General features: G+C 36.4%; 1 protein-coding gene across 2 annotated transcripts in view; it reads right to left on the bottom strand.

Annotated features, from left to right (window-relative positions):
* Positions 1 to 23,210, bottom strand: part of MRTFB (myocardin related transcription factor B) — a 59,633-nt gene that overhangs the window by 21,041 nt on the left and 15,382 nt on the right. For both annotated transcript variants that reach the window (XM_075718371.1, XM_075718372.1), the window contains exons 2-6: positions 8,152 to 8,217; positions 5,586 to 5,641; positions 4,938 to 5,013; positions 3,697 to 3,858; positions 2,954 to 3,138 (exon numbers count right to left, since the gene is read on the bottom strand). In XM_075718371.1, the coding sequence (XP_075574486.1) occupies positions 2,954 to 3,138; positions 3,697 to 3,858; positions 4,938 to 5,013; positions 5,586 to 5,641; positions 8,152 to 8,217 (545 nt within the window). The remainder of the gene's footprint in view (positions 1 to 2,953; positions 3,139 to 3,696; positions 3,859 to 4,937; positions 5,014 to 5,585; positions 5,642 to 8,151; positions 8,218 to 23,210) is intronic.

Here is a 23,210-nt window from a genome sequence, read left to right as displayed (position 1 = left end):
TTCAAAACATTCTTTGTATTTTATGTTGTAATAAAATGTAAAATTTGTCAGAGGAAATTAAAAGAATGAAGGAGCAATTTCCCAGACACATCTCCTGTAGAGACATGCTGTGCTGTTATTCTTTATTTCAAAAGGAACAACAAGGTAAGCATCTGTTTTATTCTGCAGAAGAGCAGCTTCACGTTTTAGATCTGTGCACAGAAGTGGCTGTAATGTTATGAAATCCATAAGCAAAGGATTGAAGTTCCATCTGAAGTGCTTTTTCAACCAATTTCAAGTGCTCTGTTATTTTGTTGCTGCAATCACATCTATCTTATACTTCCTACTTGAAAAGCTTTTGGCATGTATTGCTTTGAGTATTTTTATTTAACTCTCCATTAGGAACCTAACTCTTTACTTAGGAATCTAATTTCACATGGTTTGTTTTCAATTTATTCAACACAAATTACATTCTCTTGACATGAAACCCAATTCACATCTTAATCCGTATGTTAGGCAACAATGAAATAAAACGGATGTGCCGTACTTTGTGTCCAGCATTGTTTTTGAATATGAACTTTGCAATACTTTTTCTATTTACTATAGTAATAAGAAAACCAAGGACAGTAATTCTAGATCCTGAACTACTCAGTTATCAAGCCTCCATGGTCATTAAGACAAAAATATTGTTCATGCTCTGAAGATGTTAATCTCATATTTACTGTTTAATTTTACATTACTTTATACAGTAAGAACTCAATACTCAGTTCTGTCTTATCTTTTGTTCGTGTCTTGATTTATAAATGGCAGCACAGTTCCCTCTGTAGAGCCCTGGCTTTGCTACGAATCCTGAGAGTTTAAATATATGAATAAATGCATTTTCCAAAAGAATGCTTAATAAAAAGACAAGTTGAACTGCAGAGTTATGCATCTTTTTCTGCTTTGTGTAGTGGACAAAGTGATTAAGGAACACTCTTAGGAAGTCCTCCTGAAAAAAATCCATTCTAGATTGTTGATCAACATTAACCTGAAGAACATTACACATTTATAGATACAGACTTGCATGAAATTAAAGTTAAAGTCCTAAAGCTTTTGAATTTCCATCAAATTCACACCTTCTGCCTAAGGAACACTGCTCAAATTAATACAAAACATTTCAGCTAATTAAACAAAAATGACAACATTAACAAAATTTCTGTGTTTGCTTATACATGCGTGGTATATATTGATACCACATACACAAAGCTGAGTGCAGTATTATTAAACTGATGTAATTTGTAAGTCACTTCATATATATAATAATGTGATAAAAACGCAAGTCTTTCCACTGAATCCATTACTGAAGTGTAAGCATGGACAGTATGGTAAAATGCATCAATCTGAAACATAAATTATTTTTCTGTGATAATATAGCTACTTTCATTGATGTACAACAGGAAAGTGGGCTTACTGGGAAAAACAGTTCAGGATCAAGGACTTTTTTCTAGCATGCACGATTGCTCACCAGACGTGCATAAATTTCATTCAACATCTCATTCAGTATTGACACAGGGCAAAATTTTTGTTACTCTTCAACACAAACACAAACTAATGGTTCCTCTAAGCAAGCATAAACTCAGAATATAAGCACAATTTGTCATTTACTTCGCTCTGTCAGTCTCAAATGAACAAGCTGTTAATGAGTGGAGATGAGTACTGTTAAATCTGGCTAGTTCGGAGTTTGCTGACTGTTCAAGCTAGTTGCCATCAGGCAACGTATGATGATTTTGCTTGCCTTTCCCTCCACTGGAGCCTTAGTTTGGGTCTCTTTCTCTATCCAGAGAAGTTGTTCCATGAAAGTTGCAGAAATCTAGTTAAAAGCAAAGCCTTCTCCTCTTAACTGGGCTTAAGTTAGTGACTTTAAAATTACTAGCTGAGGTATGACAGAAAACATCATAAACAATCTATTTAGGCTAAACATAGTAACCTTTAAATAAAACCATGCATCTTATTAATGAATAAACTTAGTAACTCAAAGGTGAAGATAAAGACCTGTGAAGCAAGCGCTGTACAAGATATTCTAGAAAGCATCCAGGTAACTGTATGACTATGCATATAACCCTGTGGTTTCAGTAGCTAATAGAAAAGAAATTTATTTGTAGCACATGATGTTTGTTTCATTACTCTTTTGGCAAATTATTTTACATCAGCACTTTTACAGTGTGTTTAAAGATAGGGTAGGCGATGTTACTGTCCATTTCAAATCACAAAATTAAACTGCTCTAAGAGGTCCACTTCAAAACTCCTTTTTGCAACTCTTCTGAATACAGTCAAGTGTTTTTATTCAAATCCACTGTTCTTTAAATCTTCATGCATTTAAATGCTATACTATAAAGACAACATTTTATCTGCCATGGCAGACTTAGTTACTTTCCTTTCTTTGTAACTCAAGAAAATACTAAAAAACTCAGAGAAAGATCAACATAAAGGTTATTTTCATTTCTTAAATAATTAAATTATTTAGGCAGTATTTTAAAACTATAGGAGAGAATATTTAAATTATGTGGGAAACCTTATTTTTTTATGGACTTTTCTGGAGATAATGGAACTGCCATCAACTGATGTTGTTTCAGCTAAGTTCAATTCTAAATGAGTTCAAGACCTTGCCCAGAATGAAGACAGACATTAAGTAATCAATAACAGCTGGAGTAAACCATGGATATGACCTTTTAAACAACTTCTGGGAAAGCTCTAGATCTTCTACGGGACATAATAAATTTCTGTGAATTTATATCTTTACTACAGTCTATGGGAATGTCTTCATTGCCAACAGCTAAGGCTTCTGGTCTATACACTCCCAAACAGAAAATGGAGTCCCAGAAACTCCTTTGCAACAGCACGTGTGTTCATTCCATGTGAAACTATGCCCCATTTCTATACTGCCCAACCAAAAAACATCCTGTGAAGATTCTGTTTCAACATTTAAAAACTGTACCTGTGTTGATGTAGTAGCATTTGGTGTTATTGGTGATGGTGAGTCATTTGGTTTTGGCTCACCAGGGGAAGCTGCTGAACCCTGGGATTCTTGGCTGGCTGGCTGATCGGGTGATAAAGCATCACTGCTGTCTTCATCAAATGAATAATCATCCAAAGCCTGAGGATAATTCTCCTGTCCAACTGCTACAATGTTTACAAAGAAACAAGCAAACCAATTTTTTTTTAGTTATACAAATTAAATTTAGACATTGGTGGCAGAATTAGCGAATTGCTAGAAAATCATCTGTTTTCAGCACAGTCTGATCATACGGTACATAAGTATTTATTGTGTTTTTAATAAAATGACAACCATATTAAATCATATTCAAGGAACTGATAAAACTAAGTGCATAGCAGAAGTTGTTTTAATAAGAGATTAAACGGTATGTGGAGTGCACACAAACAGCTATGACAGATTTGAGTAATGGCCACATATGTTTGATTATTTTGTAATACTTTTTATTAAGAAACAAGTCTTTTTTAAAGACAGTATTATACTCCAACTATAGAATTCTAACTTAGTTTCAAATAAAAACAGGATAACTTTAATTAAATGATGACACAGTTTAGGACTTAGAAGCTGAAAGAACTAGTAATAAACTTTGAGTATGTTTTCTTCTAGTGAACTTTGCCCTTAAGAGTTAAATTACTGTTTTTTACGCTATATAGATAACAGATAGAAGCTGTGGGACTACTACTTGCCTATAATAGCTTCTTTAACGCTGGAGTCTACAGGAAGAATATTTTTTTCTACCAGTTCCATAGGGCCAGGCCTCTGAGCAATCTTCTCATTCAGATCATCTGCCAACCGAGCTCTCTTCAGTTTCATCTGAGTGGCTTGTAGTGACGGCTCTGCAAAGGTCTCTAAAAAGATGCATCAATATAAATATTCTATTCCATCTTTTCCCCAATTTCATGACAAACAAACAACGTCTTGTCTTTGCAATAACCATTCCCCTTCTATCAAAAGCAGGCAAGTATTATTCTGAAAATTCTCAAATTAATATGCAAAAATAAGATTGTATGAGCAGATGTTTTTCATCCCCATGATCATTTTTTTCTATAAATACAGCCTCTTTTTTAACAGCAGTAATACTTTTGGTAAACATTTGTATAATGTCCAACAGTAAAACAGGGAATATAAAATAACAAACACTAATTACAATCTGAAGACAGCATTTGCTGCTGTAAAGGTTTACCAGTGTAGCTAAAGGTTTAATTAATCCATTGGTTTTTGGATTCTCTCTTGACGAACATCTTAAAAAGTTTACCTTTAAATATAGCTTCCAGCATAAATCTGAGTCTTCAAAATTTTATTCCATTGAAAGTATGGAGATTGTCTTGTCAATATGGATGTGATCTATCAATATGGGGACTCCTGTCTGGCGTTAGTATCCAAATGCATGTTTTGAAAACTAATGGCTATTAAATTGACTTGGATTATGGTTATTTAGTAATTTCTGTATTTGTTAAGATTATGGGGAAACACAGTAATACAGCCCCACTCATAAAAAGGCTATTGTTTCAAATTACCTGAGCAACAAGGAAAATAACAAGGCAGGGTGAAAGTCAAGTTTATTAAAGATTATTTGGGGGGTGGTGGGGAAGTACAAGGCTGTTGGGTTATTTTAGGGTATGAGTAGAAATTGAAGCAATATATACACTACATGTACATGTATCATGGTATAATTACCATTATAGAATAAAAGTAATATACAACTGCAAACGAATACACAGTTGAGAATACTTTCATTGCCATGTATGTACCTATTACTATACAGATTTAGAATACAGATTACAACAGACACTGTAGATGTAGAGAAGTAGAGCATATAAACCTTTAGAAATAATTCATATCAAAGCCTAATTCAGTTAGAAGACTGAGTGCATAACAGAAGTTCCTTCTAATGGCTGCTCAAAGGTACCTACAGCTTGGTACATACCTTCGAGGATGTGCATTCTGACCAGTTCAGACCGGTCCGGCCTGCTGCGAATCTTGTGCTTCAAAAAATTTTCAGTCTTTAAAGAAATGAGGAAATAGCATTAACTACTGTTTACTAGAAAAACCAAAGTAGTTTGCTAAATCACTGATGCCTAATCAATGAGTGTTCATAGTTGCATTCAGACAGGCGGACGTTGCTGTTAGAACATGGGCAGTAGAGGGGTTTGTTTTATTTTGTTCTGTTTTTCCATCAGTTAAGCAGTGCTAATGAATATCTTATCTTCCCCAAACAAGTTGGGAATCTTTCTGGATTTGATCCCATACCACCACACAAAACCACAATAGTATAGGTTTGCTACAGAAATACTGCACAAGTGTAATTTACCCAGGGATCATATCCTTAACTGGAGGTAGCTATGTATTACATTATAACTATAAGTTTATCACTCCACCTTGATCTGTGAAGGATTAAGAAAGTTCCTTTCAGATTTGACACCAATATTCTATTTTAATGGATTCGTCCAAGATAAAAGCACATGTTATTACTGTAATGGTAGTAATTTTTTTATGTACTCAGAGAATTTAGTATCAGATACAACTGACTATCTATTTTCAGATGTCAATAACAAGTTTACACAAAGTGCTTTACCCTGGCCCGCTCCAGGCTCTTTATCTGCTCGTGGAATGCAGCTGGACTTTTCAAAGCTGTGAAGGGAAGAGTAAGAGTTAAATTGACAGGAAGTTATTTCCAAAAGAAATATCCTAATAAGTATGTGTGTATGGGTGTTTAACACCATCTCAGAGTTGTGTTTGCATCTGACCAGGCTTACATTTGACTCATGCTAGTTAGATTCACTTACATTTAACAGAGATGAACAACACTCCTACACAGAATACTTGGAATATTTGATTTTAACAGATATTACCATGTAACAGTTAACTTTTTCACTATGTGCACCAGGGTCTATTTACCAAAACTGTTTCACAGTAGAAGTTTTATGAGGTAAGGTTCAGAATGCCAAAATACCGTTTCATTTATTCCACTGCATTTACTATCTGTCTGTACCTCATACTTGCTGTTACTGGAGAGAACTGGACCATCTCTTAAGAACTATTCGTGCTGATTTTGAAAAAAAGTTTGTAGAAGCCCCAAATGTTCGGATTAGAAAACGGAATGATGGTTAGCTGCTAAATAGCCAAAAAGAGTAAAAAACACTATTCAGCGAGAAAGAATAGGAATTGTAGAGTGCTTCATCTCAATTGGATTGTTGAAAGGAAGTGAAATTGCAGCAGGCATGATACATCTTATTTGCCACACTTTTGGCAAAGATAAGATACTGCAAAACAAAATCTTTAACACTTTTTGACAGTTTAGAAGTTTTTTCCCAGGTTTCATTCCAAAGAATCAGATCATTCCCCTCCTGAAGATAATCAACACTACAGGCCTGGAAAGGTAAAGATGCTTCAGCAAAGCAATCTGAAGCCTGCTGCATATTCAGAAACCTTCAAGAAGAGATTAGCTTTAAGGTACCGTGCTTTCAAGCTAGAATTCACCAGTGCACACTGGGCTATTTATAATAACTTGACATAATTTTGATATGTTTTCAATGGCTGGGGTTTTTGTTTGTTTCAAGAAAGATCGCTTCTCACAGTTCAATGTTTTGACAACTTGGACCTATTATAGAATCATAGAATAGAATCATTTAGGTTGGAAAAGACCTTTAAGATCATCCAGTCCAACCATTAAATTATCTTCAGCCCAGTCTCATCCCACACCATCCACTTAGGGATTCTCAATGTTTTCTGTGTACCCCTCATTCTGAGGCCAGGCTGATCTCCAAAACAAGTCAGAAGATGTTATACTAAACAATTAGCACAGTCATTGAGAGCCCAAGTGGAGGAACACCAAAACATCTCTAAGGAAAGAGTTAACTGCAGTTAAGTTCTAGGCCACTAAATATCCATATTCAGGAGGACCCTCTTGTGATTCCTAAATTGATTTTAGATATCATGTGCTGCTGCTGAAACAACCATCATTCTAACAGATAAATAGATCTCCTTCAATAAAGGAGAAAATGGACACTGGCAATAAACTGCAATCGCGTAAAGCATGCCAGTTGCTTACTTTCAAAATACAAGTGCTGTGAGTTCAGACATACAAATGTAACAAATATGCAAATTTACAAACATCATTTGCTTGTCAAAGCACTCTGATCTGCAATTAAATCCCAGTGGTAGAAAAGGGTTAGAGATAAAAATGGTTTACTGAAGAACTGATAAATTCCTGCATAGCTGTCCAGGATGGCAGGTAGCCAGGCCAGAGTCAGAAGCTCAGCATTACAGAATCCTGAAATCATAAGTACACCTCCAGCTGTATTTATGAACTTGGTGACATTGCTGCCTTAGTGAGACACTTCACACTAAGGCAATCAGCAGCATCTTAACTCTTCCAAAGACAGGATCTAAAGGCATTCATTGGATTTTTACCACTATATAATCTTTGTTTTGGAATACAATACAAAACTCTTGCACCAATTTGGACAGTTTGCCAGATGTGGCAAGTTTATCAGGAACTTCTGGCAACTGGAAAAAAACATTCTAAAACAAAAACATTTTTCTAAAGAAACCACAAAGCTACTTTCCGTGTTCTTGGAAACATGTCCATACTCAGAAAGACCTAGGCAGAGAAGCTTCTGCAGTAGGTCACACGATCCAGTGTACGATGCCCAGCCTAATCCAGTGCCTCACGTCCTATAACATCACAGCTATCATCATGCAAGATTTGACACCGAAGACACGTCTGTTGGTGCATAAGTCACAATTTCTATGTGTCCTGTTTTTGTTTGGCAGCCGTTGCCATCATGCTCTTTAAAGACTGCTGGCTTTGTTATCGATATCCACTCATTTATATAGTTCAATTTATTTCAGTAAGATTAGTCATAATTTGAAGAGCGAAAATAAAAGGAGAATCAGACTAAGTCTGCAAATCCTTACGTTTTCATCACAATGGCTATTTTAACTGAAACATTAGGTAAGCATGATGAATTTACTTCATGCTTATTTAGATTACCTAAAGGATCCCACAAGTCTTTTCAAATGCTAAAGTTATTTATTAACGATTCTCACAGAAATGCTTATCTTCATTATTTTATATAGTCAGTTCATCATTAATACAGTATAGTAACACAAATTACTAGAAGTAACTTAAGGCTTACGTGGCATGATGCCCTGGTCCACCAGCTGTTCTCGTGTCCTTCTTTGTTGTAGCCTCAGCTGAAGTACTGACAAAAGAAAACAATTGTTCATTCATATGTAAGCATACCATCCCTCTGAAAGTACAAAAAAAACCCCATTCAAAAGATAACAAGTATTTCAACTTTAGAAATATTTTTTCTATATGTATTCAGACTTGACAGTAACCTTTAAGACACCTATCATTAAGGAGCAACTGCTACTAACACAGTTTGGAGCAACTGCTTCCAATCCCTATTTATATTGGAGTTTGCTCCGTTTTGGTCAGATCTGATAAAGGGACTGTATTTCATACATACATCTACTTTTCCTATCAGCTAGGCCTCATAAGAGGTATTAAGTATACATCTAAATCCAGGATTTTTTTTTGCCCTTGTAACACTACTCTTAGATAATTGATTCAAGACAACATAGTGACGTATGAAGAGTTTATACCATGAACTGCAACATGTAATGATTATATACCCTGCTCGCATGTCTTAAACAAATCTTACATGACTGCACTATGCTGAAATAGAAATTATGTTTGCAGAGCATTTTAAAAGAAAAGCTGTATGTATTTGGTTGATTGTTTTTCCTTAAGGAATTTTTCTTTAAATATGAAGGCTTATTGTACATTTAAATAAATCTTGCTGAAACACAAGAAACTGAAGAGAAGCTAGATTTTACGTGGCTTATTTAAAAACACTAAAAAAGTGATACATCAGGAACAGACTTTATCCTCTCTACGAACATCAGAAAATGCTGATTTCCTGATTAATTGAGGTATGTGTTATCGTAATTATTTCAAGGACCAAATAAATACTGTTAAGTCTGGAAAAACTGTTTAGAGTTTCAGAGGTAACTTCTTATGTTTCACTACATTTAATAAAATGTACAAAGGTTCTCAACTTATTGTTACTGTAAGAATAACCAATGTGACACACATTAAATACTATACCAGGAACTGCACAAAACCTGGGGGAGGGCATAGACATAAAGGCCCCATACTTTCAAAGATTAGGGCTTTTTTTGTAAATGTTCCCAGGAAAGAAAAAAAAGGAGGGGGAAAAAAAATTAGTAGTTGTTTGTTTCTTCTACTGTTCCCTTCCCCTTGTTTCTGTATCAATTTATCATAGTAGTTCATTATTTCTTAGACACAGATAACCATCACATATATATGTGCTAATGTGAAATTTCATCTTTTGAACAAGAGATGGTCAAGATGCTTGGTCAAGGAAAAAAAAAATATATATTAAAGATGTAATATTTACATTCTTAAATTCTCCCTTGATAGCTTATTATGGATGTATGATTATGACATGCTGCTCCCATTGTATTTCACAAGGAAGCAAAACAAACTAATGCATTGTCCAAAACATCAAAATGAATGTAATTTCTAAAAAATTACGCTAAGGACAAAGTTCATTGTTTTCAGAATTTAAACGGAACCAGCTTATTTCCTGTTCTACAGTACAGGAAGGATACTCCTCTGGCTAAAGCATTAAGACTGGGAATAGCAAGGCCTGAAAACAAGGACGTTATTTTCTTGGGTCACACAAACATTGAAAATTTAAATGCAAACATTTCAGGGCTGTGGCACAGCAGTTCTGTTCAGATTTTACAATATTGTTACACGAGATTACAAAGGACAGAGATGGGAGAATGCAAAAGTAACAACAGTAAAATGTAACTTGATGGAAAGTCGTTCAAAATGGACTGAATTCCTTTGGAAACTTGCAAATACCTGCTTCAAGTAAAGAACTGTATTTTCCAAGTAATACTAAATGACTGTAAAAAGTTAACTGAAGAATTATTTCATAATAGTTTGAATGATTTATTGTTGGTCTTCCTTAATTTCATGTGGCTCCAGGTAAGCTGTGACCTCTTCTTACGATATCTCTTACTAGTAGATGCAAACTTGTGCTGCCTGAAGTCTGGAACCAACTCAAATGGTGCTGTTAGACGCTCCTTTCAGCAGCGCTTCCTAGGTTGGGTTTGGCAGCATAGTGTAATAGCTACATACTCCCAGTAAGTTCAGAGCATAGGTAGAGAAAGTTCAAATCTTTCTGCAGAAAACCACATGGGTTTCTAAGTCCAATTGGTCTAATCTGCCCAAAAAAAATGTAGGTAAGTCTGCGCAAACACACATTTATGCAAGTGTATGTCCAACTTTAAAAATACACAAGCTTTACACAAGTAAGTGTAAATTATGAAAAATAATGTAGTGGGTCAGGACTTAGCCCATTCCTACAGAAGACTTAAAGAAATATACATTTCAATGGAAATGCATTTTAAGCACATGACAGAATATTATGTTAAGCTGCTGGGGCTACTTCTAAGAATTTCCTACTGCACTAGCACAAAGCACTGAGAAATTCACTAACTGGTGTGGTGTTTACAGGAAAACAAAAAACTCCGGTATATTCTCATTTTGGATTCTCTTGCTTACAACTTTAAATTTAAAGCTCAGAGTTAGTCTTAAAACTAAACAGGCAATCTGTTTAAAAATCTTAAATAAGTTTTACCCATCCAAATGATGTGAGAGACAATTATAAACAGCATGGCAACAATACCATATTTCAGACCCAGTATTTTTGGTCTTGAGTAGATTAAAACTTGACTTTCTTCTGTTCTTCGCTCAAACTATGCCTCCTTTAACACAACTAGGAAGCCGTGGAAAGGGCTGAAAAGCATGACCTGCTCTGGGCAGGAATCTCATCCATGCTTTACAGTAAATTTATACCATACTTAAATTTGGCTTTCTTGGAACACTAAACACACTACAAATGTGTCTACCAAATCTTTTACCTAGGTACAAGTCAGTTTTAAACATATGCCTCTCTATTTCAGGCTCAAGGTCTTCAAGAAAAATGGTCTGCTCCTACATCAGTTTTGTCCAGGGTAGATCTGATATATGTCAGACACAGTAAGTAAACCAGAATTAGTATTTTTTTCAATTCCATCACCTGTAACATAGTGGATCAACAAGCAAATGCTGGTAATACTACAACAGGTGCAGGAATGTTATCACTGATGCGAGTAATCTACCAACATATGATAGGTAAGTAATCTATTAAGAAAAAATGCATTTGCGGTATGCTGTATTTCCAATTTCTAATATGCTTTTTTACTCAGACTTTCTTTTTACTGAGATTTATCATAAAACCTATTTTGTAGGTGTAGCTGTTCTAGCTGTGGCTACCTAAGCATTGCTAGTATGGTGCTTTCAGACATTAGTGAACAGAAGTGGGAAAGTTAAACAACTTTCAAACTGACCGTCACACTATAGAATGATCACACTGTTCTGCAAAGTTGATAACAATTTGAAAGCCCTCACTAATTCACCAATTTGGACAGCTGGCTAAATCAGAAAATTATTTTGTAGGAAGTGCATACACTATCTACTCTATGAAGCCTACTACAGACAACAGATACTTGCTCTTCATCTTATCAGACTTACTTAAAATTCTAAAGTAGTATCACTGCAATCTCAAAAGTGACATGCAAAGCCTTTGCGCAGGAAATAGCAGCTTGACTGTTTTTTTTAAAAAAAGTTTAACTGTTAAAATTCCTATAAAGGGGCAGGGGTTTATCAGAAATTTGTTATTTATTAATTAGAGATCTGGCCTTCCCAGATCCAGATACTGACATGACTTTCAGCCCACGGCTTTTCATCTTTCATATCAAAAAAGACCAGCCAGGTTAGCTCAGTTGGTTAGAACATGGTGCTAATAACACCAAGTTCACAGGTTCAATCCCTGCTCACTGCAGGGGGGTTGGGCTCGATGATCTCTCAAGGTCCCTTCCAACCCAAAGCATCCTATGATTCTATGACTTCTATCTGGCGTTCCACTCCACCAAGACAGACAATGCTGAGGTCACACAGTTGGATTGGACAGTCTAAACACATCCCACCAGTTCAGCATTTAGCAATTACTGCATTTTAATTTTGCATTGGCAAGTTTGTGGGAGGAAAAATCAGAAAGGCCTCACGCTGTACTTTGCCAATACAAGTAAGCTAAATAACTACTTCAACGCTTCTAATACGTATTCCCCTAAAGTATACTTTAAAAAGAGTCTGCCTGAGGTACACTCAGCTGAAATTTCTCTTGGAAACAAACTACCCCACGAACAAAAAAACCTCAAAAACCAACGTACCAAAGTTTCTGTGTCAAGGCCCTCTTTTGAACCCTCTTTCAACAGCACTAGCAACATGGAAGTGTCGGGAACATACCACACGTGTGTCCAAAGGGGAAGACACTTTGAACGCTGCGAGCGCACTGGCATGGACTCATCGAGCGTGATACAGTTCCTGCAGCTCCCTGTTTGTGCTATCCGGTGTGATGTGCGTCAGAATGGGGGAAAGGCTGTGCCTCCCTCTGACATCACACTTGCACACAGCCCTACACCATGGAAGCATCAACACTGTAAAAACACACCCCAGTGGATGTGTTACTTACGTTTGTGGCTGATGCGATTTCTGTCAGTTCCTGAAAATTAATGCTGCTTGGCCATGGCCATGATAGGTGGTATTTGCTCAGGAAATGGGGGAGGGAGACTAAAATAAATCTGTTCAGCAAAAAATAGTGGTAAGAATGTAGGTGGCTTATCTCTTATTTTCCAACTGGATTCAACTAATTCTTTAATGAACATTAATTCCAAACGTAGATGATGGGAAGCCCTGTTACATAATTTATGAATGTATTATATCTATGATTTGTGGCCTCAACTATGATCAGATATTTGGCTTAAGCTTTGCAGAAAGAGTAAAAAGCGACCCATATCCTAAACAATATATAGTCTTACAAGAGAATATGAAGTGGACTATAGCAGAAGGATAAGAAGAGCAGTAAGCATGTACCTGCATATAAACCATATGTGCTCAGCTGTGAAGCTTTAGCAATTTTTAGCATATATATATATAAAACAAATAGCTATTCTCTCTCATAACGCTACTTGCCCACCCATCATCTGTTAACCTACAATGGGCATCATAAAGCAAATAAGGGATGATTTTGAAGTTGTCCCATGTGTATCTGGACAAGTCATGAACACTGTGGGAGGACTGAAAAAATGAGCGCTATAGAAGATATAGAACGTGCAGTTATTCACTTATTAAATAAATATCAGGAACTTTCATATATATATATATATATATATATAAAAAAAACATAGTAAAGGAAGGACAGCCTGTAGCATGACTAATAGGGAAGCACTGCAGGGGGAATACTAATAAGAGATGACTCAGAGTTAGAAAGATGGTGTAAGATAATAATTGAAGATTTTGAGACTTGACCAGAGCAAGGAGGTTAAACAGAAACAAAGCTGGATGAAAACCAGATGTTTGCTTTTGCAAACAACTCCAAAATCAAGGTGGTTAAAAAAAAAGTTTGGTGTCAATTTTTTTTGTTTGTTTAAATAAATATTGAGCAGTTGAACATGTTGTCAAAGAAAGTTTCTAAATAGGAAGTCATTGTGACTAAAAACATAAATATGTATTTTAAAAAGTTGAAAAGCTGAAAAAACCCTTTCACTTTACCAAAGCAATCAGATCAGGAAAAAGCTAGTATTTGTATCTCAATAAAAGACATAAGGACCTAAAATACTTTTAGACCCGCCCCCGCCCCCCGTGACAAAAAGTAAAAAGGAGAGATGTTTCTAAGAAAGAAATGGTAACGCCTGTACCTGAGTTGCATAGCTACATGTAGTCCAAGAGGCTATTTGGCTTACAGGGCTGTGTGTCAGAGCAGATGGTCATACTACAGTCAGTAATGACCTTTATATCATCACTGTAGTTAGACGGACTGAGCCCTACAACTGAGCAGAAACAAGTTACAGAGAGACTTGTATCCTTCTACTGGAGATGAACCTGAAGTGGGTATAAAGGAAGGGAATAGGAATGAGGTTTGTGAAAAGCTCAAAAAGAAACGGGGACCCACAAAAAGCAGCTCAAAGAACAGCCAGAAAGATATGGAAGGTGGGAGTCATGGAAACGAAATCACAAGTTTTCAATAAGGAAAATGTGATGAAATTGTCTTCAAAGACAAGAATGAACGATGTGAGAATTGAGCACAGCTTTGCACTTTTGGCAAAGAATTGCTGATTTATTTCAGTGAGACACTCTCTATAGAACAGAATGCAGGTTGGTTTAAATCTAATGTAATTAAACCTAATACAGACTTTGTTTATCATGTATGTAGAAATCCATACAGCAAGAGATTTCTCGAACGGTCAGTAACACACAAAGAAGTAAATCTAGTAGGGATGGATGAGATAGGAGGACACAGCTTCCAAAAAATCTAAAAACCACTGAGGCATTAGCCAAAGTTATTATACTGTACTATTTGTTCTAGTGTTTGGGGGTGGCGTGGGGGGGGGGGCTTTTTTATTTTTGTCTTTATTACAAAGAACCCTTTACAGACAAACCAGTGTGAAATCTGGGGAAAGGATAAATCAAAAGACATGAGGCACTACAAAACAAAGTTCCCCATGGGGTGGTACTTACTCAAACACTGTGTTTAACAGATTGTTCTTATCAGGGTAAATCTATTCAGCTTGCTGCCCGATAGTTCACCTCTCACTTTTACACTCTTAAAATCAAGCAGTTACCTGCATAATGTCTAAAATCTCCAAAATAAAGGCCCAGAATTGACGAAGATGTAGATATGTTAACACACTATTAATGTCAGTAATACTGTACCTCATATTTAAAGTGTATGTGCAAAAGAAGAGCTATGTTAACACCACTGAGCAAATCTAGTTGCTAAAAGACAGCACAAATATTTTGCACTTCACATTATCTAGCAGGAATGCTTCACAACACTGCAACTCTTAAGAAACTGTTTTTGAACTGCTTCTGAATAAAAGCCGTGCACAGAGAGGTCAGTCAAACTCCTGTTTTGACTGAGGGGGAAGGGAGCATATTCTTTTTTTATTTTCAAGTCAGTGTATGATTTTAAGATTAATACTTTAACACCAGGTGAAGAGATTCCAAAATTTCCACGTGTTTTCTTCAGTCAATAAAATGATCATTAAATCTTAGATAGCTTATTTAATACTCACTAAAAAACCAAAAAGCATAATCCCTCCTCACAATAAGAACGTCTGGTTATCTGGCTCTCATGAAGTCAGAACAAGTCTTCTGACTTGACTGGAGGTACAGATTTTTCACCACCTGAACAGCTGAGTGCCAGAGGCTGGTGCTCCCACTCTTAGTTTCTTCCAGTGTTAGCATACCAGGGAATCAACGCGTCTATACGCAAGAGACTGGAGATGATGGTACTACAAAGGAGCAGTTATCTGTTACCAATGCACTTTATTAATAATTTTGAAACATATTTCTATATAGCAGTAAATTTTATAAAGTTAATGGCCTCTGTTTTCAAACAGTGAGCACTGTTCAGGTTCACAGACACTATGCCCTAAAGGGGCATAAAGGTTAAGAATAACCAAAACAAGCAGGTCCTTAATAGCTTGCTGAAGGACTATGCCGGTTTGAATGCAAGAAAGCTGGCACAAATAGGCACTTAAGCAAGCACGCATCACATTCTGTATAAGACCCTTTGAAAGGTAAGAAACATAAGAGCAGTCCAGTCAGGTCTTACTCAGTGTGAATGGTAGAATAAGTGAAAATAAGGTGTATTATTAAATCACTTAGAACAAACAGCTATTATCAAAGTCCAGCAAGTGATTTTTCTTACAAATCTGTAATTTGTATCCTATGGAAAAGATGTCTCAAAGTAGTACTATATAATCACAAGCACTGGAATGCAAAGACGCCAAAAATAAATTGATAGTTGTCCTGCAGGAACAATGCTATCTACACAGATTGACAAGCTTTCACCACTGCTTCTTGTCTTAAAAAAACCCCAGAACTCACACCGTGCACAGTTCCACCACTAATAATTCCACATCTAACACAGTTAATTACATATCCTATTAATTTAAAATCAAATTTAATCTTTTTATAGAAGGTACTATGAGACAGCAAATAGCTGTTGACATTTAACAATTACACAGATGAGACAGACACTAAACCATTGAGAAGGCGTTCATTAGACAGCATACAGTTCTTTCAAACGACAGCAAGAAGAAAAATAATGCATCATGGTATTTTATATTCTCTGTGTAATCATCTCATTATTTCTTCGAAAATTAAAATCCAGTGGATATTAGCTATTTAAGCCCTTAAAACTGCAAGTAAAAATGGGAAAATGTAATGTCCAACATTCCTGCATACTCCCTTGGAAATTTCCAAGAGCGGTAGAAACTCCAGTGCAGGCTGCTAGGCTGGCTGCCATGGAAACAGACAGTGCTGGAAACAGGGCCGTTTCCTTTAAATTAAAAGCTGTTACACAGAAAGCCTCCATTTCTTTCTGCCAGCTTAAAACAGCTTTTATGCAGCCAAGGTCTAACCTGTTGAGGCTGAAACACCGAGCAATAGATGTTACATTCTAGTTGCATTGAAGCACTGCTGCAGGAGATGAACTATTCTATTGTATCCTTGATCTGAAGTAATTTACGACTAGTTAGTTGGCATCAGGACTATAGCATTAATACAAGTATATGAACAGCAGGGTGGCAGTTAAGTAGAAGGCAGTATTTTATCCGATGGTAGGTAGACTATACAAGTGATCTAAGCATCAGCTTTGTATTAGAATTCTGAATTCTGGACCAACCTCACAGCACAGGGCGACAGTTACAGAATTGCAGAAATCGAGTGTCAAGTACTTAACTCCGTGCCTCTCAGCTGTTACCCTCGCACCCCCGAACACCATCTGCTTGGACTTAAAAGTTTATATGCCATTTTCTAAACAGCATAATTTACACTAAGTTAATTTTCCAGAGAGAGATGTTTTGCTTTCTCCTGAATTGTGACTGTTTCTCCCTCAATTCTACATGGGGCGTTGTAATCTGTCTATAATTCATTCAATGCTTTATGGAGAGAAAAACGATTAATCTTTTCAACTAATATTTGTTCTGTGAATAAAATTAAACATTTAATAAGCTGAATGTTTTGTACAGTAAGTAAAAGAAAGAGCAGGTGCTATGCAAGGTGCACATTTCAGTAAAGTTATGGAACACGGCAGCTAGTTTGCACCTGGTATTCCTCCTTCCACGTCTTTAAAGTCAGAAATTTGGTAACTTAGCATTCTTTTCATTTGTATGGCATGTCAAAGAAGGAAGGAAGGAGAGGGAGAAGCCATGAAAATACTTAGCTGCCTGTAATTTGTTGGAAGTGATTCTAAGTTGTACAGCATTTTAAAGACAAAATGCATTTAAAATTGTGGTAGTCACCTCCCATCAGCCTGAAGATGGTGATACAGTAGGTTAAATACTCTCAATTTTAATATAATTCCTCATTAAGGAAATCAGACATCATCTAAACATGAGTGAATATGTTATATTGGGTGCAGTCTTCAAAACTTTCATGTATGCCAGGGTATCATTTAAAAAAGAAAATATTTTACTTGTTTTTATAAAAAAAAACCCTTACTTACTTTATATAATTTTAATGTTCTTTTCTCCATTATTGTGATTTTGTGATTTTTCTGCTCAGACTATATCCAAAATAATTAAGAAAAGTGAAGCAACCTCTGATGCATACTCATTTTAAGCAATTACTCAGTCATACTTTCATTTCAGCTTAGGAATGTTCTGAATAAATGCAAAGCATGTGAGTGGAGGCTACTGAGGGCCACTTCAGATAATCTCTTCAGAATTCTGGAGGGAAACCCTGCAGGACCTCCAAATCTTTTAAATTATACCACTGTGATTTACAGCTTTTGTCTGTAAGCCAGTAATAATGCACACATAACTGTTTCCAGACGTAACATCATCATACTGAAAGTAGAAAATGAAAGCTAGATGGGAAAGATAGCTAAATGTAAACTTAACATTTAAGACAAAAATATAAAGTGTAACGATATCATCAGTTGAGAAGCTTAAATGACTAGGATATAGGACAATCTGTATTGTATCCTATTGCTATGGAACACGTTGCTTAGAAACAAGCCAGAACATACACGAGCCTCCAAACAAATTACCAGTACGTCTGCTGGGATGAATATATATATATATACACACATGTATATGTAAAAAGCAAAATCTATACTTGTCACAATTCTGTTTAAATCTTTAAAATGAGAAAAATCACTACCATCTCAGGTGGAAAGTCTGAATAAACTAAAGCTTACATTTAAAGTATTCTGTAAATTGCATACCTTACGTATATTAACAATAATTACATTTTCTAAACCTGCAAGTATTCCTCTGCTTAGTACAGTCTTCTGTTTTTTTAAAAAATAATTTGCATTTCCTCAAATACTACTATCAGCTAAGAAGTGTTCTGTCAAGGGACTCATGAAACTTGTGTTCAAATTCTACATCTACTGCAGACTTGCTTTGTAATAATTTGGAGCATATTACATTGAATGATGACAGATGATTTCCAGCCAAGCCCTCTTGAGAAGGTACTGCCTCCATTTTCCATGCTTCTCCTATGCACAGTAGAGCCAGCAAACAAAATGCATACCCAAGCAGATCCTCCAACTCATGAGATTACTCATTAATTTAAAACACTGAGGAAGGTGGATTTACACTAAGATGCCCGATTGCAAACTGGGATGTAAGCAATGGCATGGTGTCAGCTCTGCTATGTAGACAACAACATCAGATTTCTGCAGATGCTTGCTCAGTGGATGAGTCGGACTGCTTACAGCGACAGCGAAGTTGCTGCATTAAAAAGGACTTTGCATTAAAAAGGCTGAGGTACATACGTGTTTTGTTGGATGCTTTGTGAAAGGGAAGAAGAAACCTCTAGCATAGCAACAAAACAGACAGTGGTTTCAGAGCGTGGTTTCATAACTTAATATGATCTAAGACAGGATTACTGATGAAAAGACAATGGTCTCTTCCTCATTCCAACCCCAGCTGCTTCTGTTGCATCAACACTGGCAAAGATGCAGCCTGTCAGGTCAGTGCTCTGATCTGGCTGAAAACTAACACTACTGAAATAAATACTCTTCAGTACTACCTGTTCACTCATCCTACTCACTTCAGGGTTGCATAATTACTAATGGCAACATAGAAAGAGGCTGGCAGTAAGCAGGGTAGGGCTGCATGAGACTGCACCTACTTTTGGCAGCAGCAGCCTTAATCCTAACCTTTATAAAACCTTTAAGAAATCTTGTAGTTACCACAGCAAGTTTCCTTAGAACTCTTGGTTAGCCACTGTATCCTCTAATTCCGTACAGATTACATACAAAATCATTGTGGCCTTGGTTTATCGAAGTATCGAAGTATTTAAGAATGTGTTTATTACAATGGGATCACCACATATTTATTATTCATTTAAGCACTACACTGAAGAAGAAAATTTTGCGGAATAAGTGCTGATTTACTTGTAAGACATACAATTATCCCACTGTCATTAAAGAGACTGTTTATGGTAGATACATAAAGTTAAGAATTTAACACAGCCTCACAGGATCAGTACACTGAATTTATAGCGCTTCCTTTATTAACTAAGACGACGGGAATAATACTTTTTTTCCATATTTTTCTCATTATCTGCGTCTCAAGAAACATACCTGATAGACTGCCGCTGATAAGGGGTCATAAAAACACCTCTAAACTCCATATAATAAAACTTATTTAAAAACAACACAACAAAACCAGCAAACCAACAGTAGAATCTTTAAGTCTAACATGCCACCGCAGGAGAGCGGTAGAGGTCAAGAGTATCACCAATACTCAACATGCCAGCAATAGCAGGAAATCTGTTAAATAAACAATTCTCATGCAGTATTGATTTGATTGCAGGGGAGGAAGGGAAGAAATCATTCCTGACTAAATCTGGTAATCTATTAATCAGACAGCATGAACACATTTCCAGCAAGCACCTGAGAAATCCCTGTGCTTCACTCATTCCACCGTGTATCCTGTTTCTAGCACTTGCCAGTCTCCAGTTCCTCACAAAACAGTAAAATTAACAAGCAATACAAATCCAGGAAAGAAGTTTCAAGGTGGAAGGAACATTTCCTTCCTGGTTTGGTTTTTTTCCGTTACAGTAACCTGCAGGCAACTGGTAACTTTGAAGCTCAGACCAATATATGAAAAATATGGTGCAAACAAACTGGGATCCTATCTCCTTTCAAATCCCACCTGAGATAGCACCATACTGATTTGTTTCACCAACTGAATACTGTGTCTTCAAGAGTTCTGCATGGTCATACACTCTTGCAGGAGCTCATCAATCTATATTAAAACAATTTAGGGTACAAGGCAAGACTTCCGAAATTCACTTCACTCCTCAGTTAGAAACCTTCTAGTATGCAACCTAAATATATCCCTAATTCCTAATTATATGCACTGTTGATGATACTAACTCTTTCTTACTAACCGTGTGCACAATGATGTCCTGATTTCATTCAAGTCTCTTCACTTGGATTTTCTAAATGTTTTGGTCACTTACTTGACATTAGTAGTCAATACTACAGGAATTTCTGAAAAAGCTGTTTAGTTAGCACTATATTAGCCTCAGAGCCAAAAAGTGTTTTTGTTCCTTGCTCATAAAAAAGGTAATTTTGATAAAACGGGTAACATTAAGAACTGGTTTTGCAGAACAGACAATATTAACAATAACATATGAGTTATTTACAAGAAAATAGGGTAATTAAGAGGATTTTCTCCTGCGCTTTAGGACGCTGCACTGCGTATCTTCTAAGCGTATTAATTAGCCTAAGCAAAGAAAAAAGTTCATCCTTGTAATCTAACCTTCCAATGCCCTTAATATTATTTTGCTGAAGATAGTGCTGGGATTTGTGTTTCCATCAAAAGTCCCTTCACTTATAAAGAAATACTGAGTAAAAAAAGAACTGCACCTAACAATTCTCAGAAGGTACTCATTGCTGAAATAAGCACACTGTACTATCTCTAGCTTTCTAGATTTATCAAACTGTGCAAAACAGATTATGAAGCAAAGGCTGTAGCATCTTCTGAATTACTTGACCTCTATGTACTTCATCTGGGTTTGCCAATAGAATTACATTTTTAATTTTTGCAGTTTTAACCATTCACAGGTGGTGTTTATAAGTATTTTTGTGTCCTTACAAAAACCAGTTAATGATTCAGGTGGCAGAACCAGTCACATCATCATTTGAATTCAAGGCAAAAGAAGGGGGGGCGGGGAGACAGAATGCCACAAGCTAATTTACAATATACTGTTCTGTAAAATATGAACTGTTTTAATATTATTTATAGTGTTATTTAAACAGGATGAAATTAACAACTGCAATTGCATTTTTAAAAATCTACAAAATACCTGAACTACCCGTTTTGTAATGTTACGAACTGAAAAGCCGAAGCTCTATTTTAGTCTCTCTAGATGCAAATCAAGCAGATTTGCAATGTTTTCAATAATTCATTCTATATACTACAAGAAAGAAAACGCTTGTTTTTTCTAAGCTTTAAAGGGAGGCAAGGCTGGAAGAGGAGATCCTGTAGTCATTCAGAGTCTCAAAAAGAGGTTCACTATTTTAATTATTAGGCTGCCAAACTTAGGAGAGATAAAAGGATAAGCAATATTCACTGGGGTAAAGTGAAAATGGAGAACAGGTACAAAAACAGAGAAAAGGAAGCAAAGATAGCAGTTGTGGAGAACAATTATATCTTCTTTTATGCACTGAATAATTTAAAGTATTCATGAATTTAGACTGGTAGAGTGTCCCATAATTGCAGGTTTTTTGCTACTCTGACAGACCATCATTACTGTAATGTACATTCTTTCATCCACTTTCTACATAACTGACATATTCAAAGAAGACTGAAGATAATGATTACTGTGGTTACTTATTAGCCCACCTACGCTATCCACCATGCTCATTTTTTCATGTCTTTCTCCCCTTTATTTCTTGGTAGCTTATCTTAGGTTTTTTCCCCTACACTGTTTCCCACAACAGTGTGCTTACTCCTCCGTCCCTCTCAACTTCCTTGCCTTCTTTTTGCGTTCCTGTTGCCCCACAAAGCTTCCGAGGCAGCAGCAGGCGGCTTAGCTGCGCCTGCTCGGAGGTGCAAGGCAAACGCCATGAAAAAGAAGCCACTGCTGGCCCCTGCTCTTCAATCACTGCCCGTCAATCAGTACTTCCCTGCTGTAAAGGAAGCAGCACCGTTTCACCCTCAGCCACAGCCACATGCATCAACGCTCAACTTCTTAGCTACCTTTCCAATCAGTAAGAAACCTTTGGTATCAGTACATTATATAAAAATCAGTGTTTTCTCTAGCCCTAACTTAGCTCCAAGTAAAGGTTTTTTTTAAAATAAACTGTCAGTTACTCAGTTCAATAATGACTGTGGGCTATCTTTTTGCTACTTTAAACATTATTAAGATCCAAGTTAAAACCCAAACAAACAAAACCCCAAAACAAACTCAGCGTTTAAATTCTGAGAAAGGCATGATCTCATGTAGAAGGGGAAAAAACAGCAGTCTTGCCACAACGCCCAGGAAGAAATCTCTGAATCACCAGACAATCCAGAGATATCTGGAGTAAAGGCCAAGACAGAGTTCTGTAAAAGGAAAGAAGGAATTTTGTCTGCTACAAACACAGTTTGTTTCTGACTGATTAAGAAGTTGGAGTTTGAGTTCTGACCTGCAAAGAGCCTGGTATGTTAGCGTACCCCAGTTAAACTGTTGCTGGCAGCTGACCTCAAGAGGTCTCTGCCTTCTCCTCCTTAACACAGGACAGCCAGAAGAACACCTCCAGCTAGAAGGAATAAGACAACTTCCATGTCTCAGCACTATCACTGCCACAGCCTAACACACACTACTTTAGATGAATCTCGTATGGTATCATTTGCCAGCCTTAAATAACGCTCCAAATATCCTCAGACTATCGCTGTTTTTCAAGCTAATGCTTGTGCATTGTATCAATTTAATGCACAGTCTAAAAACAATCATTTGAGGAGACATAAAGCAACTTGAAAAGCGTACATTTGGAAAGCAGAGTCAAATCTAATTTAAAGTATAAGGGGAGAAGGGAAT

The sequence above is a fragment of the Pelecanus crispus genome, chromosome 11 (assembly GCF_030463565.1).
Source record: "Pelecanus crispus isolate bPelCri1 chromosome 11, bPelCri1.pri, whole genome shotgun sequence".
Lineage (NCBI taxonomy): Eukaryota > Metazoa > Chordata > Aves > Pelecaniformes > Pelecanidae > Pelecanus > Pelecanus crispus.
Note: the sequence above shows the minus strand (reverse complement) of the source record. Positions and strands in the feature narration are given on the sequence as shown.